The sequence below is a fragment of the Poecilia reticulata genome, chromosome 7, assembly GCF_904066995.2.
Source record: "Poecilia reticulata chromosome 7, P_reticulata-male-v2, whole genome shotgun sequence".
Lineage (NCBI taxonomy): Eukaryota > Metazoa > Chordata > Actinopteri > Cyprinodontiformes > Poeciliidae > Poecilia > Poecilia reticulata.
Genome location: NC_088836.1, coordinates 6,876,196 through 6,895,818, shown reverse-complemented (window position 1 = coordinate 6,895,818; position 19,623 = coordinate 6,876,196). Strand labels below are relative to the sequence as shown.

Sequence of the window (19,623 nt, the reverse complement as noted above, 5' to 3'; positions counted from 1 at the left end):
ATGACTGTGGCGAACGGTTCTTCTCTGACTGCATTGTGCCAAGTGTAAAGTTTAGTGGAGGGGCGATTATGGTGTGGGGTTGTTTTTCAGGAGCTGGGCTCGGCCCCTTAGTTCCAGTGAAAGGAACTCTGAATGCTTCAGCACACTAATACATTGCTTTTTGGACCAGTACACATTGCTTGGGATGGGATGTCACTTAAACTCATATGTGAGTCAAGACAGGTGAGCAAAAACTTTTGGCAATATAGTGTATTCTGGAAGCCCTGCGTGGCCCCTCAATCTTCCAGACGCAGATGCTCCACTTTGCCTCACAATTCTGAACCCTGTGGTTATCCGTAGGGCTTTAGCACCTTTTCCCCTTTCTCTACAGTACTCTGGGAAGATCCTGCTTCTTTAATCCCCTTGTGTGGCATTTCAGTCTCCTGGAAAACTGTCAAGTCAGCCGTCTCCCTTATGATTGCGTAGACTGCAATCATAGGGAAGTTAACTTCTTATTTGTATTATAAAATATTAAAATCTTATTAGACACTGAATTTTGGATTTCTATTAGAGGTAAGCCACAGTTATCAAGATGAATAAAAACCAACTATTGAAATATATGGTAGCCCTTTATTTGAAGGGGCGTGCTGACATGACACTGTCATAAACATGACATAACACCTGTCATGAACATGAAGGAGTCTTTGTGAATGTTTATGACTCTTGACATGAACTATCACTCGGTAAATGACATGAAGACTCCTGCATGTTCATGACAGGTGTTATGTCATGTTTATGACAGTGGCCTGTCAGTCTTATGCACTTCCCTTCAAATAAAGTGTTACCAAATATATCACCATGTGTGTAAGGAATCTGCACGAGTTTCACTTTTTGTATTGCATCTTTAAAATACAGAAACCTTTTGATGCAGTTTCATTTTACACAGGTGAAAAAAAAATTGGGCCGCACAGTGGCACAGTTGGTAGAGCTGTTCCCTTGCAGCAAGAAGGTCCTGGGTTTAATTCCTGGCCTGGGCTCTTTCTGCATGGAGTTTGCATGTTCTCCCTGTGCATGCATAGGTTTTCTCCGGGTACTCCAGCTTCCTCCCACAGTCCAAAAACATGACTTGTCAGGTTAATTGGTTTCTCTAAAATTGTCCCTAGGTGTGAATGTGTGTGTGCATGGTTGTGTGTCCTGTGTGTCTCTGTGTTCCCCTGTGACAGACTGGCGACCTGTCCAGGTGACCCCGCCTCTCGCCCGGAACGTTAGCTGGAGATAGGCACCAGCAACCCTCCCGACCCCACTGAGGGACAAGGGTGTAAAGAAAATGGATGGATGGATGGATGGATGGATGGATGGAAAAAAAACTGTTGGTAATCCTCTGCTAATAACTGAAACCCACAATAGCCACTTAAATAACTTGAAATTGATAACAATGATAATCAAAAGAGGAATACAAAAAATTATCAATGAAAATCAGACATTACTTTTGAATGGTGGCTCACAACAACAACAATAATAATAATAATAATAATAATAATAATCTAGTGAAACAGGTCTGAACAAAATTGGTCTTGGCTTTCGATGTGGTTGGTTTTGGTCTGGATTCCCAGATTTTGTGTTTGCTCAGTGGTTCACTTAAAGGCCTGGGACACCCTGGATGATTTAGAAATTTGGAGCTGTGTCACATTGTCTGAGCCCCATTATCCAATCTTGACAGTCAGCCATATGAAACAGTTCAGTGTGAGAGGTGAGACTGTAAGATACAACATGACGCCCTGCTGTAATAAGTCCAAGTGAAGTTAGTGACGCAGCGCAGAATTGTGGGAAGTTTAACAGAAGCAGTGATGAAGTCAGCAGCGTGCTGGGTTTTTTTTGTTTTTTTTTTCATGGTATCCAAAGGTTAGTGAAATATATCGGTAAATATCAGTTATCACCCAAAACAGCAATGTTCAAAATTAAATAATGACATCAGCCCAGATTTTCACATCAGTGCACCCATAATCCACACAAGCTGACTTTGATCCTCGATGAAGACCAATTTAAACCCTCATCCACTTGATTTAGCACAACTTTTTTGAATAAAGCTTGTACAGAAATATAAAAGAAAAAACCTTGGAAATAACCTTAGCATTATCTCTGATGCCCATTTGGAAAAAGGCTGTGCTCCACGTTTTCCTGTCGCCATCGGAGCATCATGACTGTGTGCTGCTTCCTGACAGACAGCTGCTCGCACATGATCTGTGCTCTGACTCCACGCCCTGACAGTTCTCTTAAAACACATCTGAAAAACAACAAAAGGCTGCACGCCCACATTTAATGTGAGTCAGCTCAGCGAGGCAGAGCACACAGCTGTCATTATGCATCCTGAAGCGCCTTCATCAGCCTCTGTTCTCTGGCTCTACTGTACATATGAAGGCCTTAAACAACACACCGAACACACCCGCCTGTTGATGATCTGGGAGTGTGTGTGTGCGTGTGTGTGTGTTAGAAATAACTGATGTAGTTCTAAACACTGCGTAGACTCCTGCAGCATGTGTTCCCCCCGGGTGAAGCAACAAGGCAAATAAAAGGGAATCATTAATCACACACATACTCACTTATTCATTCTGAAACATTTGTACTGCACTTTACTTTTTATTCACACAATAAAAGAATAAAAACAATTGTAGATCAGATTAAAAAAAATCGTGTGGATTTTTAGAATGATTCTCATCTTAATGTATGTTTATCATAATTTGAGAAAAATGGTGTCAATTAAATATACAAATGCAATACAATTCAGTCCAGTGGACTCACGCCTATTCAGGATTGAGTAGTCAAAGGTTTCTTCAGCAAGTATGCATAAATATCTAAATATTTCATTTTCAGAGGGGTATCTGAAGTATTTGTGAATTCTACCTGCAATAACCGGGATCTACTAAAAAAATAATTGAGCTTGGTTCAGTGAATGCGTCTGGAAATGGGATGTCATAAACAACCATTAGAACTGATCTCTATCTGAACGCTCAAGACTGATTTGAGTTGGAAGCAAGAGTAATGAGTTATTACATGAACTGCACATGTTTCTTGTGATTGTGACATGAAGTCACCACTGGTCCTCATGTTTAGTGTTGTGAAGTTAACACACTGACTAGAAATTTATGTTCACCTGCCACTTTATGAGGTACGTTGAGCTGGTTCGGTTTTGTAGCCCTTTCCCGTTTGGATCCTCCTTAATTCTTTGAGGCATAGAGTCAGCTGGTCTGGTGGTCTGTCCACGTTGTTCCCCCTCTGCTGAAACAGAGACTGGACCAGGAAATGTTTTTTTCCAATCTGGTATTGTTGAAAGTCAATGAGCCGTGTTAATAGTAGCCTTAGTTTCCTGTTTTCTGCTGCTGTGGCCCAAGCTTCAAGGTTTGAGATCAAAGACGGTGTTCTAGTTACTTTACCTCTTGATTGTAACTGCTGTTGCCTTCCTGACATCTAGAATCATTCTCCTCTCCGTCTGACAGCAACAAGAACTTTTTACCCACTCTACTGCTATAGATGCAGTATTTTCTCCTTATTTTTGTGTAAACCTGGGAAATGGTGGTTGAGGAACATCCCAGTACCATCCAGTCTGACACCAGCAACCAAAGTCTCTTAAAATGAACCATTCTGTTGGGATTCTGGGTTGTTTTGAGGTTTGTTTATTATTCTGTATTCCTTAGCCTCTTTCTTTGCTTACATCAGTTTTGTGTCTGTTTTACTTTAGTTCAGTCCTTTCCTAGTGATTCTAGTTTATGATGTTTATTTCTTGTCTCTAGTTGTTCCTTGTTTGTCTCGTTTAATTACGTTCCTTACGTCCAGTTATTCTTTAGTGTTAGGTTAATTTCCTAGTCTCCATTTTCTCTCTCTCTGTCCTCAGCCTGCCTTCTGCTCTCTCCCCTCACACCTGCAACCTGCTTCTAGTCGGCCATCTGTTCCCTGTTCTAGTAATCAAGATCCCCAGTATATTTACTACTCGGCCTCAGTTCCTCCTAGCTGATTCCTCCTGTTAAATGCTGTTAAAAGTTTTTGTTTATCATCTTTTTATGAAACTTTTCAACTGATATAAATTTGTTATAAAAGTATTATTGATTGCACTTTAAAAATTAGGTAACTTTATGTTATTAAAGGTAAAGTTTAAACAGTAATGATTTCTTGGTTAATGTCAAGTTGTCATAACAAAGACATTTTGAATAATGTCCACTTTGTATTAAAAGTGTCATAATTTACCAAATGACGCTTTATGACAACAGTCATAAATATTCATGAAGGCTTATTCATGTTCATGACAAGTGTTATGTCATGTTTATGACAGTGTCATGTCAGTCTTATTCACCCCCCTTCAAATAAAGTGTTACCCATCGTTCTAGTGTTTCAGGAAGCAATGATTGTTCATGGAGCTTCTATAGAAATGTGGAGATCCAGAGGAACACCCAAGTGGCCCAAGAAGATGGATGGACAAACGAACGGACTGTGGATGCTGACATTGGTGTTGGGGACGTCTGTGCTGCTGAAGCGTGTTTAGCAATTGAAATGCTATGCGTGGCTTGAATTACTGCGGCGATCCTCTGCCCAATTTTGTACGACTTGAACACAGCAGTAATGTTTTCCAGTATTCAGTTCTGCTTCACGTCGTTTTAGAAGCAGAAACGAACGCACACTGGGGCTGCAAGAGAGGCAGCTCTGTCGTCCATTTCCATTGTGCGTGGCTGTAGCTTGTGCACCAGAAACACGCAACATATTATAATACAGGGACCTATGTAAGTCCAAAAAAACCCCCGATTGATTGCATCAACATTTTCAACATGTTGAAACCGATTTAATTAACTAGTCTAAATGAACAAGTTAAAACCCAGCTCTAATAATAGTAGTAAATTTCATTTAAAGACGCCTGTTAGCACACACAGAAGGTCACCTAGTAGAAATAAAGCAATAAAAAAGCTGATCTTGGTATCGGTACGTGTCTGTTTGCCAACTGATAAGTGATGGAAAGCAGCTGCGTTCAAAGCATGAACCTTTTCAGGAATCTTTTGTCGATTCAGGATAACTGTGGTCAGAAGGCATCTTGAGTCACATGTCAGTGTTTCTATGCGTCATTACTTTGCTTACTAAACAGTGTCAAGTCATTGGAGATTCCGAATCCAAATTTCAAAAGGAGCATTTAAGGTCGCCTTGTTTATTTCTACTTTCATGTTGGAACATTAGATGAGCGCTGCAGCTGTTTGCTGTGCAGATGTTGGCTGCAGGAATGACTCTGAAGAGACAGAGCAGCAGCAGGTTTGATTTTTTTCCACTGGGGGGATTTCCAGCAGCATGAAATATGCCTCTTTTAACCAGAGCTAACATCAACTTTTCTGCCTCACTTATTGTAGGTCAACAGTGATTGAGCTAAAAACATCACCTTAAAAAAAAAGGGATATTCTGCAGTCTTAATATAACCAAAACTTAGACCACCAAAAAGCAGAAAACCTGCAGGACTTTAAACGTCTGGCTGCTTGAAAGGATTTGGGATTAGATCCAACTTTAGTGCAGCGCTGTGTAAAAAAGCTAAAGAACACAAAACATGACCAGCTCTGTGTTCAGGAATAACTCGGCCTCTTTCTCCAACTTCATTGCTTCAGTGTTCCCATGGGACAATAAAGCAGAGCAGCAGGTCATAAAAACAGAAAATTGATTGTTTGTGTCTTAATGAGTTGTGCCTTAGTGCTGGTTCCTGGGAGTCCCCCTCAGCCCAGCACCAACACACACACAGACACGCACACTGCAGCGGGAAGCAGGTTGACGAAGCTGGGAGAAGTAGAGAAGCGACACTCTGTGGCCTTAAACCAAGAACCCGTCTCTGTCTCTGTACCTAGCAGGCTTGGCACGCCACGACTGCTGTTACCGCATATTAATATTCATCAGACATTTCCTGAGGGGGCGGCGGCTTCTCTCTGTGAAACGATGACACGTTTGAACATCATTTACCTGCCGCTCGCTGTTATTCTCCCTCCCTTACTGCCGGAGCACTGTCAGGGTGATGAGCTCGGAGTAGAAACTCGTAAGCTGGATGGTATTTCTCAGTGGCACTGAGAGAACATCTGAGCAGGAAGCGGGATGAACAAGCTGCCGAGGCATCGTTAAACAGCATTAACCCAGACGAGGCTAAACATAGCACTTTCACACCAAAAATGACATTCCTACTTTGGGAAACAAAAAGCGGTTCTGTTTCAGTATCTGTTATAGGATTACGGTAACCGCCCCAGTAGTGGACGTGAACATGCTGAGGTGCAAGGAATGTTTCATTTGATACATAATGTTTTGCATCGAACAACAAAATCTATTTTTTCTGATATTTTAAAAAGATTTCACCCCCCTGACTGCAGTGAGAAAACACACACACATGCACACATGCTCTTGTACTCCTATCGAAGACTTTGCATTGACTTCCATTCATTTCAGTACATTAACTGTATTTATGCATACGCTAATGATGCCTCATTAGCATATCATCAGCCAAAACTTTGTTCACACCAAACTTGTAAGGCTAAAAGTGGAGCGCAGCATAAAGTGAGAACTAGGGAAATGTCCTTACTTCACAAAAAAGACTTTCCTTTGTTGGTTAAACATGTTTTTAGACTTTATATGTTGCATGTACAAGTTCTCTCTCTCTCTCTTACTCTTTATTTCTCTCTCTCGTTTTAAACTCCTTCATGTGGAGATGTACTAAAGCACCACTCAGGGCGTCTGATTCATTGATGCTGTAGAGTAAACTGTAGTGTGTTCTGAGTCACCTGCCTTAGATTGAGCCAACTGTTGCATCAATGCTTTTGGAAAACACACACACACGCACACACAGACACACGGTGGCTGTTGTCTTCTGAGAGTGTCTGGTGTGTGTGTGTGTGCGGCCTGATGGACTCTTCAGTGCTTTCAGTGCAGCTCTGGGCTCAGTGTTATATGCGCTGGGCCATTAGCACCTTCCTGCCTGACAACACATCAGAGAGACTGGGATGTGGAGAGATTAAAGAATTGAAAACGAGCGAGGCAGACACGAGCAGAGAGGAGGAAGCTGAGGACAGGATACGAGGGGGGGGAACTGACAGGAGCGTAGGTAGGAGAAGCTGAAAAAGAAATTAACAAATAAAAGGAGGACAGAAAGAGACTGGAGGAACATGAAAGAGGTGATAAGTATTGAAGCATTAGAATCCACAATCCAACGCTCTACTGGAACTCACAGGATTAAAAAGATTGCCTAACGATGCTCAGCTAAAATAAGGAGGATTTTGTTTTTCAGAGCAGGGCCACAAACTGATTAGTTTTAAGATTAAAACAGTATTAAAGGAAACTACCAAAGCCCTGTCTGTGTTGTCAAAAAAAAAAACAAAAAAAACATCACAGGTTGTTTTTTTGAAGAGTTTGGTTGATTTGAATTGGTGTAGGTGCGAGCAGTCAGCATCATCCCTGTAGAAGTACATTCAGAGTGCTGGCGTCACCTTCTGCATAAACAGCACCATTTGCTTCTAAGTTCTCAAATGTGATCTCCACTCATTCACAAACACTGACTACAGTAACAAAAATCATTTCCATTCTTAGATTAAATATTGCCTCTATGTATTTTTAGCTTGAGCAGCCTGTTAAAAACCCCAAATCCAGCCAGCACTCCATTCCTGAGCAAACACAGGTTGCACTTCCAACATTATCTGTGAGGATCTGAAAAATAAAATCAGAAGAAGCTAGGCGGCTGCTTAACTAGGCTGGGTTCTGTGCTAGATGTCCAGAGCTGGGAGGCGAGTCTGAGATGTAATTTGAAGTCATAGACTTCTACTTTAACCTTATCTGGTTCTTTGGTGTGTGTGTGTGTTTGTGCGTGTGTGTGCATGGGGGCTGGGTGGAAGGTATCACTCATGTTATAAAAAGCTTAATCAGCAATAGTAGAAATTAACACTTACATGAAATTTAGAATGCTATACAGGCCTATTCATCAGATTTAATGAGTTTTTCCATCCTGGGCTACCATAATGTAGCCCATGACAACCACATAGAAATGTAACGGCATAGTAGACTCTGAGGGAGAATGCCGCCCTCAATAAGAGATCAATTTCAAGGTAAAAATAAACGTAAACGATTATTTTCAGATGGTTAAATTGACAGTATAATTAAGGTTTCTGCCACCAGATGATGATGATCTGAGGCACATTGGTACCAACTACATTATGCCTGCTGATCATGTTGATTTCAGTCCGGCCCACAAGTGAGTTCATTAACAAAATGAATGAAATCAGAAAGAGGTTCCCATTAACCCACATGTGTGCTAACTAGTACAAACTGCCTTCTGATGACTTGGCCTGAAACGTTCCCTCCAGACGAGCTGAGACACACACACACAAAAAAAGTATCTGCTCAGCTGCCGATAACAGAATGGTGTAGTTAAAATAAACATAAGCCTATAAAGATATTTCCAGACCTTTTCTAGACATGTTTGTTTGTGCCTGCAGTAGAATATGACAACCCTTTGTGCCCCCAACCTTTATTTGCCACCCGTCGTTTTAATGACAGAACAGTCAGTCTCTCTGCACTACTGCTGTCAGTAACAGTGAAGTGGGAATGACTTCATCTGCAGCACAGCGTCTCTGTGTAGTGACAGTTCAACAGATCATGTTCAAACAAACAAAACAAAACAAAACAAAAAAACAGCTTTATCAGCACCAGGGGTTATATTAGGATTCAGCACAGATGGTGACTCAAGTTTTAAACGCCGACATGAGTCGCGTTTAAGTCGCAAAAATAAGATTTCTCACCTAACTTAGACTTGTACCCTACAGACCTGAGTCTTGCTCTAGTCCTTAACTCATCACACAACAAGGAATAACTGGAAGTGACTTGGCACAAGCAGCTAGAGAAAGTCTCTCGCTCACTGGAAGATCTTTGCTGTTGTAGGTAACATAAGGTCATTTTATTTATGCAGCACATTTTCAAGAACAAGGCAGTTCAAAGTGCTTTACATAAACTAGTAGGGGCTTTCTCTGGAGACCCCTATTAGTATAGTACACACTGAGTGTTATAAAAACATTCAATGCCTCCTATCTCTGTTGGCACACTTACTGTATGTTGGTAATTGAACTCCTACATTGTCTTCTTTTTACACCAATCCCAATTATGTTTGTGTGAGGAAAGCTTCCTAAGTGAATCCCTTTGCTTTGTAGGTCAGATTGTAGTTGATGGGCAGCGCTGCAGTGAGCTGCTGTGTTCAGGCCTCTCTCACTCAACTATAGGCCCAAACAAGAGACATCACAAAAAGACTGACCTTTTCACTTCTCTTTCAATGAGTCACGGCTTCTGTGAAGCTTGGATTCTTATAACACCAAGTTTTGTTAGATCAGATGTGCAAAATACAAAAGTTCTCACTTTACTTGGTCCAATTTTCTGGGTGGCAGCTGGAGCCAGACCTGGACTGGAGCTCATACTTTACACAAGGCTGATATAGACGAACAGGACCGAGTTGAAACGACCACCACCTAATCATATTTTAAATGCAACACAAGAGTGATCAAAGTAATGTTTGTAAAGAAGCCCAGCCCACTGAACAAAGTCATTCTTCCCCCTGAGGAAGCACATGGCGACAGTGAACAGGTAACTGCATGGTGCTTTAACTAATGTGTCCACATCTGCAGTTTTTCTTTCCCTCTGTGAGGAGCTGGAGTCCAGAGGACTCGGTAGTTCTTGTATGTAGGTCGGTCCTGGGTTCTGTTTGTGGATGCGGGGGGTAACTGTTGGCTCGCAGTGCTCTCTGAGCTTAACTCGATCCATGTTCATGTATTAACCAACCGCTTCCTGTCAAGTGTTGCTCCAGGGCTTGAAGGACATCCAGCTTTGCTTTCTGCTTTTGGCCTTGTTGAATTGAGGTTTGCACAGACGACCTGAATATCTGTTGCACACTTCTGCTGTGATGTGCACAGACTTTATGATTATTTGCAACAGTGAGCATTGACTCACTTGCTGAATTTAGCGCCGCAAAGATTATTTTGTGCTTTTTGATATGATCAACATGTAATCTTCTGCTTTTGCCATTAATGGCATTTTTAAAGAACCTCCAGTGAGCATTAACTGATAAGACAAGACAACCCCCTCACCCGATCATTACCAAAATAAGCTAAAACAAATGTCCAGTCAGGTTTAGTCTGCCTGCTAAGACTTACACCCTCCCAAACCGCATGAAGAAGGAAACATTGTACCTGTTTGTGTTCTAGGAAAATGTCCTCAGCCTCATATTTAAAAGGGTGAGTTACTGATGTGAAACCATGGAAACACAGCAGACAAAAATGTTTCCCAGCTGAATCACTCCAGCTCAATTATTCTGCTGCCTCTACATTCAGCATTTTGTTGTTTTTCTATCCTCTCGCCGTCACTGCCGCAAAAAGAATCCCCCCGTTTTCGCCGCATGTGGAAAGGACCAGGTGGACTGAACAGAACAGTATTTATTTTTGGGCTCGCTGTTTGCTTAATCACCTAACATGTGCAGGGGTATTTTCCTTTCCTCAGACGTGTCTCGGGTCAAACACAAAACATGTGTTCACTGCGGATGCGGCAACAGTAACGCTTCCACTCTCTTTTTTTTTTAGAGAAGTTGACAATCACACAGAGGCTTTGAGTCTCTGCTTTATCAGCAGAGGGCCAGGACAATCTGTCACAAAACTTCCAAGGTGGGAAAAACACGATGAGTTCTGACGAGAGAAATGAAGGACAAATATTTCTGGGACTATTTCAGCACTAGGCAAAAAGAAGATTAACAAGCATCGAGTGTGTAGAACAGTGGTCCCCAAACTACGGCCCGCGAACCAGATCCGGCCCGCCTCCACATTTGGTCCGGCCCCCTGAACAACACCAGAGAGCATTTAGATTTTTTTTCATATACCGTATTTTCTGAACTATTTGCCGCTATGAACCATGCGGCTTATAGCCCAGTGCGGCTTGTATGTGGATTTTTCTTCAACCACCAGGGGGCTCTTTAGCAGGAAGTGAATCACTGGAAGTCAAAATTGGAAATCACCGAAGAAAGCGCCCATTAAAACGGAATTAGGTTTTAATAGGGAATTGAAATTTGAGAATGTTGTTGATCAGTTAAATAGCATTGAGGGGGAAAAGAAGATTTTTAGTTTTTTTAAATAATACTGGGATCATTATGAAAATTTGAGGTATAGATATTAGGATCCAATAGATGGCAGTAGTGCAACAATAATGGATGCAAGCTGCCGTTGAAATCTAAAGAAGAAGAAAAGGAAAAAAAGAAGAAGAAAAAGAAAACCAAGAAGAAGAAAACGCCCATTTGCATTTAGCACATGCTAGTAGCAGAAGGATCAGCATTTTATTGTTACAGTTACCGTTCGGAAACTACCGTAATCAGTTCAGTTAAATCTAAACTTGGCAACTTTTTCTTTTTCAACCGTAATAAATGTGATATTCAATTGACCTGTTATGACTCAAATTTTGGGTGTCCGCCCCCCTCTGCTGCTGCTGCATCGTTGTGGAAAACCTGGAGCGGCAGAGATATCTGAGGCTTATAGTCCAGAAATACGGTATTTATTTCATAAATAGTGTCATTATTTATTTCCTGGATTTTTTCTGTTAAGAACCCAGAGAGAGTTATTAGATTCTGCTTTCTGGAAAACAATACATTTTGACATTTAGGCACTCCTGCAATCGTCACACTTTTTCTGTTACAAACTGACTCCGGCCCCCACCAGAGAAGGGAAAAGTTATGTGGCCCTCACAGGAAAAAGTTTGGGGACCCCTGGTATAGAATAAGGGGGGATCCTTCACATTTCCATCAGTGATATACTCACTGTAGTAGTTTTCTGAAGGAAAACAACAACAGCAGCTCAGTCCACTGTGTGAATGTGACACATGGATTAAATTTACCCACAATCCCCTGGACACGTGGTCGTATTGAAATACAGAAAGAGGTTACAATATAGGTTGCAATATCTTTTCCTAATAAGAAAGTAAAAAGTGTGACAGGCTTTCGTAGCTATTAAGTATGAATATATGGTCATTGATACAGTCTCCAAATATGAATTCATGTGAATTTATAAATCATAAGATAAAAGCCAGATAAAAATCTCACATTTGGGAATTTATACTTGTTAAAACTGTTACAATGTTGTAACAGTATAATATGAGACAGATTATCTGTGAAAACATGAAGCTCCTCTACCTCCCCCCAGTGCGATTATTGCTGTCTGAAGAAATGCACCACCCCCACTCAGGAACAGTCAGGGCCAAGAGGAGGGTCTTAATGTTGTCAGTTATGCTCACGTATGTGCTGCTCAGCATACTAACGGTGGAGACGGAACTAAACCGTTCAAGTGAAGCTGTTTATCCGCCATCCCTGGTTGCCATACTGACTATCCTTAACCTTCATGGTGGTGTGTCTGGGTCGGGGTGGATCAGCACCCTGTGCCTCTGTTCCCTGGGGCTGCTGGGACCTTCCACCATCCTCACCACTCCAACGGTCAGTCTGGATTTAGTAAAGTTTATCAGACAATTAGGATGTGGACTTAAGATGTCATTTTTATAGAGAATATCTGCCCCTGACTCTTGTAAACAACCTTCTTCTCAGTATGATATGCCTGAAATGCCAGAGACATGACACATGTAAAGCACAATAATAACAAATTGTTCCAGTTTGCAACAACTATTTCCTCGAGGCAGTTTGCAAAACAAATAAAACATTTTTAAAAATTCCTCTTTATTCAGAAATTTGTAGTCCATTTAAACCGTACATATAATTTCAAAGTCAAATCCAGCAGATTAAATCAAGTCGCTGACTTCCTGTTGAATGAGCATGTGGCGACAGTGGCCCGTGGTTGCATCATGTTCTCTGCCATGCAGCAGCGATCTGTCACACAGAGCCAGCGTTAGCGACAGTGCAGTGCGTAGCAGAGAGACGGAGCTACAGGGACAAAAACATTGAAACCTTTCAAACACGCGTCCGAAGCCATATGCCTCTGGGACCGACCCGGCTCACAGCACGTCGCCAGACTCTAAAACTCGACTGAAAACTTTCAAAACGGCAGCGCAGGAAAAACAGAGGAAGACCAAAAACAAACAGCGTATTAAGAACAAATCAATACGGTCATTAGCTGTGTTTTGACACAGGCTGTTTGTTCTTCTCTCCATGGCCACCACTTCGTAGTTCTGGAGAGGAAAACTGTTGTGGCACACGGCAATGACACATGTTAATGGGTTTGTTTTTCTTCAGCTGGAAAAGAAGGAGATGACGGCGCCCTTCAAACCTCAAATCTCTGATGAGTACGGCCTGGAAAATTTTGACACGCAGTTTACCAACGAACCAGTGCAGCTAACACCAGACGACGAGTGAGTACTGATCCTTCTCTACTCCTTCTCTACTTCTTCTCTGCTCATATGAAGTGTCTGTAGTTCTAATTAATGCCGTGAAAAAGTATTTGCTCCCCCTTGCGTATTTGTTCTTTGCAATTTGTTGCACTGAAATGTTACCTGTCATCTAACAGACGTTACTTTTTGACTAAGATAACCTGAGTAAAGATAAAAAGCAGGTTTAGTAAAGAAAAAAAAAAACTTTACTAAAGTTTTATTCCCCGCTAAAGTAATGAATGAGTTCAGTTTCTCCCACAGTCCCTGCATGAACTACTTTGCATGAATTCATCATGCTTGTATGTGATGCAGTGGAAAAAATAAAGGTCAAGTGCTGCAGTTACCATACTGATTGTGCCATTCGGGCCATTTATTTTCATACATTTCTCTCCTGGTCACTTTAACTAAATAACTGAATTTTAATATGACTAAATTCGTCATCAAAATGCTGTCTTTTGCATATTTTCCTGCTTTAGCTGTCAGAAATGAATGAATGCTTGGCCGGATAGCAGCCCAGTAGGACAACCTGTTTAATGGGAGACTCTTTTAAAAGAGAATTAAGTCAGTTTTTGTCTGAAATAAATGATTGATTTTAAGCATGTCAGCTGACAACAGTTTTCTATATTCGAAGCAGCCTGTGCTGTTAGCACACCTGTAGCTACTTGCTACCGTGGTTGGAAGGAGAAGGTATAGAGACTGAAGGCCAGAGCTCATACACTGTACCTACAGAACTGGGGGCAGAAACATTTCAGAAGAATATGTCTGTTTTAATCATTTTATAGTCTATAGATCCAATTAGTGTGTGAGAGGGGGATTAATAGGTCTATACAGCAACATATTTATGGATTATCTGCATGAAGAAGTTATTCAGTTTATATCTTTCAGTCATTCCCTGTCAAAGCGCCATTTACTGACACCAGGAAGACTTCAGTTCACTTTATTTAAATGGTGCCGATTGACAAAAAATTTCATCTTAAGGCACTTTGCAAGGCAGATAGAAGCTGTTCATGTACAGAAGTATGTAATCAAATAAGTCCAATGATATAAACATATGAAGTCACTTACAGATTTTTCAATTTGGTTTTAGTTCGATAAGCAGTCTAGTTGAGGCAGTTATTGTTTTAAAAACTCCACCTTACTGCGGGCAGTCGGTTTCATTCAGTGGTTTGCTTTACAGCAATGATGAGCATGCATGTGGCAACAGTGGGTAGGAATGGCTCCAGTTTAACGGGAAGAAACCTCCAGCAGAACCAGAACCTGGCTCAGTGTCAGCAGGGGGGTTTGAGCACAAACTATAAAAACACAGGAGCACCAATCCTGGAGTTTCTTCTAAAAAAAGAAAAAGTAAAGGATTAATGGAGGCAGTAGCTCCTTCAGGGATATTCTCATTCAAACACAAGACAAGACAACACTGGTGGTAGATCAGAGACGCCATCTTCCTCCAACTCATCCTGGACAATTCTCCTCACTTAAACCGGTTCACTCGATTTCTGGAATCCCACCAGAGCACTTTCTTTTACCAACTTTTGGATGGATGGATGGAATCCATGTTTATCCAGGTCTCACTGTGAAGCTCTACATCATTGTTACCATAGCAACACGTATTGCTGCAACACATCATTTGGACATGTCACAGTGTTCCTGTCGGGTAAAACGTCCCCCTTTAGACAAGAACAAAGATGATGAATACTTTCTGTTAACAACAGCAAACATACATAGTCTGGGAGGGAGAAAGAGGGGGCTTCATAGGCGGTGGTGGGGGAACATGTTCCCTCTATCCGTGGTGAACACGGAGAAGCCCCTCCTTGTCCTACCTTCACGCCTGCATGCTGTTCCATCTTCCCACAGGACCTTCTCATCAAATACAGCAAAACATCCCCCACGGGGTTCTCAGGCTGATGTCTTTATCCATCAGGGACATTGTCTTGATTAACACCAGCATGGAGCTTTTAGGGCCTGACAGGAGCTCTTGTTTTAGATTCGACTTTGAGAGAAAAGAGGCTGAGGATATCTGGCACGACAACAGACACGAGTCGCGCTCTGCTGCTGGGGATCGTCTGCAGACGCAGCACGAAGACACAAGCTCGGCCTGTTTTCCTCTGTGCCATTAGAAACAGCTTCCATACGCCTTTAATAAGGCCTGCCAATAGATACCAGGCTTTTGTTAGACAAGATTTTTCTATAAATCCATGCAGGATTGATTGTTCAGGCTCCAGCATTTAAACTTCTCCTGCAAAGCATTTATTGGACAGTTTTTGTTTTTTTTCCATCAATCTCTGAACAAAGCAGCTGCTCAAAAACAGACGAACTGAAAATTCAATACCCGCTACGTATAATACACTTTAAAAAAAACAGGCCTCTCATAAGCAGGAAGAAATGGACATTTTAATAAGGCTTGACAGTTTAATATTAAACAGGAATGAAACTCTGTGTTGTTGAAACATATATTCTGTAGGACTGTGAACATCTAGAAAGAACGGGACTGTAGCGGTTCTAGAACCTGTTGAGGTTTTTGACTCTTGGACTTGTTCTCATCTCAGAGCTGGTCCCAGTCTTCTGCCTCCTGATGTTCTTACTAACAGAACTTTCTGGCCTCATTTCTGATCTTCCAGCTGCTTTATGCTGACGAAACACCCAGGACGAAAACCTGCTGCAGCATCCTGACCTCAGTCTGAGACAACGGGTCAATAAAGTATTTTGATTTGAATAAACTCTAGCGCTAACTCATAGTCTGCTAGTACCAAAGACGGGACGACTCTGCAGGAGTCTGTAGGCTGATCAGATTACTGCCGATTTCTGCTGTTTGTCTTCTCTTCATAGGAAGACAATAGATGTGTAGATTGATGCCAGATTATTTTCAGTTTCAGTATTTAGGTCTGTTTAAGCCTCGCAGCATCATATTTGAGATATGAACATCACTGTTCAGATCTCTGACCTGTAGAATCGCAGCCTGCCAGACATGCTGCCCCCACCTGCCCATCCTGGATCCTCATTATGTTCACCTTCAGCTGGAGCAACATGAACTTCCTCCGGTCCTGTGAGGTGGCACTGAACTAATGTCACACCGCGTCTCCTTCAGTCTGAAGGTGCCGCTTTGCTTGTCAGACTTCAGAGCAGAGCTCATTAAAACGCTGCAGCAGGGTGAAGCTCCGCCCCTCGTTGTGACAGGGTGTGATAAGGGGAGTATGTCACAGACCTGTGTGGGTGGGTGGGTGTGGAGCGCCTTTTGGTTCAGGAGTGGAGACATTCGCGCGGCCTCAAACAACGCATCAGAAGACGGAGCAGGACAGGGTGGCCTGCAGCACCGTCTCAGGCGGAGGCTGTTTGATGGAGTCACATGAGCGTCACATCCCCCAGAATGCCTCTCTGCTCTCCTGCGTATGAAAGACAAATTAACAAAAAAAAAGGAGAAAATAAAAGAAAGACCCACGCATCTTTTCCTGCGTCTCGCACTTTGTCTCCCCTTCCCTTTCTCTTCCCTCTGTTACCAAGGAGAGGGGCTGGCGTCGCCCACTCCCGCCAGGAGGGGGGTGATGCAAAAAGCACTTCAGTCTCCTCTCGCTCCCACTCATGATGGGCTTGGCACGAGAAGAAAGAAAAGTGAAAGCTGTGTGGGGAGAGAGGAGTGTAAGCCCTCCATGTTAGAGATTTACATTGCTACATTAAAAGCCAGGATTGCTGGGGGCCCACGCCTGCATGGTGGGGTGGGGGAGATGGCGGAGGGGTCTTTGTGCCATCTCTGTCTGGGAGAAAATAGCTGTCTCAGCTACGGCCAAGGAAAGCACATTTTGTGTCCTCTGTCCCTGGTCCAGGTGACGTGTGTGACAGGTAGCAATAGTGAGGGTCATCGCTGCTCACTGATGGTCAGTCTGCCAGTTACCCGCCTCCTCCCCCAGCCCTCCTTCCGTCCATCCATTCTTCTTATTTTGCAGCATGTTACAGTCTGTTCTCACCTCAAGAAGTCCCAGGAGAGTCTTTAGGAGCCTGTTGTGTTCACACCGTTTTACGATCAACAGGAACTCATCTGTGAAAAGTTTTGCACTGCAGTCCAGCAGTTGGTCAACATGTTCAGGTTGGCCATCTCTAGTCGAAGGTTTTATCAGCAGGAATGTTCCTCCGGGTTTCCTGACTGATCCATATGTACGGCTGGGGGTGGCGGTAAATCTCCTACCGTTCCTCTAGGATGTTTTTCTCAGATTGTGTAACCCAATCCTGATCCATGTCTGAGCTTATTGCTGGCTTTTATGACCTGGATCCAACAAACAACGTGAAGTCTTAATGATCGGAGCGTTTGAGAAACTGCTGCCTTTTGTAATATATCGATCCATTACTGCCGATGGGTCACCTTTACTGCTTCCATAGAGGTAAGAGAGAAAGCGGAGAGCCCATGCTGCTAATAATGTGGAATTGATTTTCTTGCTGAATCATCAGCGAGTGAGAAGGCCTGAGTAACAGCAGGGATGTGGGCAGTTTGCCTCTCTGGAGCAGCAGTACGTTCTCTCTCTGTGTGTGTGTGTGTGTGTGTGCGTGTGCGCGTGTGTGTGTGTGTGCGCGTGCGTGCGTGTGTGTGTGTGTATGCGTTTGTTTGTAATACCTTGTGGGGACCATTTTCCCGACACACACTGCATTGTGGGGACCCACTGCTTCTTGTGGGGACTGAAGCCTGGTCTCCACAAGGGGAAACGCTGTTTTGGGGTCAGGGGTTAGATTTAGGTGTGAATTGAGTTTAGGTTAGGGATAGGGTTAGGATAGGGGTAAGGTTTAGGCTGTAGAAATGAATGGAAGTCAATGGAAAGTCCCCACAAAGATAGCCACGCTAAAGTGTGTGTGTGTGTGTTGTGAACACGATGTCAAGTAGGAGACACATGAGCAGTGATCCTAAAGAAACAACTGTTCCTGCCATCAACCAGAGAAGGTTTATTCAATGAGCACAGTTCTTTAGAAGGAAAACCTATGAGGTGATTTCTTAACAGCAGGTTGAGAACAGGCAGCGCTCAGAGAAACTAGATCAGACTCTACAGGCCTCAGATGACTGGCTGGGTGTTAGAGTCCTCCCCCCAGCAAATCTACACTAGAATGGACAAAATTAAAATCTGTGCTGCAGTGGCCTAGTAAAAGTCTAGACCTCAATCTGAATGACATGTGTTGATAGTTTAATTTGTATGCCCATCTAAATGAGCTGCAGCCATGTTTTAAAGAGCAGGCTGACCCCCGCTGTCCTCCTGACAGGTTCTGAACCGTTCCAACTCGCTTCAAATCATTACAATCTGTTCTGAACCATTTTGAACTGTTCCCAGCCATTCTAAACCTTTCCAAACCATCATGAGCCATTCTCAACTGTTCAAAATCCTTCTGAACTGGTTCAACTGTTACCAACTGCTCTGAACTGTTCCGAACCATTACTATTGTCCCAAACCATTCCAAACCACTCCCGACTGTTCCCGACTAGTCTGATCCATTGCATACTGTTAGTATCATTCCAAACCGTCCCAAACCATTCCCAACTGCTCCTAACCGGGTTGAACTGTTCCTTCTGTTCAGATCCATTCCCAACTATTCCCATACATCACTCCGTTTCACTTTGACTCAGCAATCCCTCATCACTGAGAGAACACCGGCGGATGCAGTGAAAAGTCCAACATGTGGAAGTGCTGTGGAGTTTTTCCCCTCTGGGGAAAAATCCTCCTGTGGTCATTTTTGTAATGAGGTGTTAACATCGTAGCAGGAAAAACATCTGTCTTCCATCATTAGTAAAGATCCAGAGAATAGTCTAACCCCTAAAACCTGACCTTTTCTTTATTAGACAATGGCCTTTGTTGTAAACAACTAAAATAAAACCGTCTCAAATGAAAAGTTTTGCGTCTCTAGGAAGCAAATCTGATGGTAGTGTTTGGTAAAACTGCTCAGACTCGTGTGATTGTGCTCGCCTCCACGCTACAGTCTGTCCCACGGTCACTCTGAGTTTACGCCGTAAAGTGTTGGTTTGAGTGGCGTCCAGCCTCCCCGGTCCTCCTCCCTCCCTCCCTCCCTCCCTCAGCGCGCTCCTCTCTCTGCATCTGGTAATGCTTTCAGCTCCTCCTGGCCTGGAAGAGAAGAATGCAGTGTTTGTTTTGGTCCCCTCCCAGAGCGTCTCCTCTCTGCTTTGTGTCCCTCTCCGTTGCTCCGTCTCTCTGCCTTTCAGAAACTTCCTCCGTGTTCTAAATCCAATTGTTGTCTCGCTGGTTGACCTCCTCCTACGCTCGCGGCACTTCACACGAGATC

General features: G+C 42.9%; 1 protein-coding gene across 6 annotated transcripts in view; it reads left to right on the top strand.

The window, feature by feature from the left end:
* prkcz (protein kinase C, zeta) overlaps window positions 1–19,623 on the top strand; it is a 97,566-nt gene that overhangs the window by 72,727 nt on the left and 5,216 nt on the right. For all 6 annotated transcript variants that reach the window (XM_008412928.3, XM_008412926.3, XM_008412925.3 and 3 more), the window contains one exon: window positions 13,229–13,344. In XM_008412928.3, coding sequence (XP_008411150.1) covers window positions 13,229–13,344 — 116 coding nt within the window. The remainder of the gene's footprint in view (window positions 1–13,228; window positions 13,345–19,623) is intronic.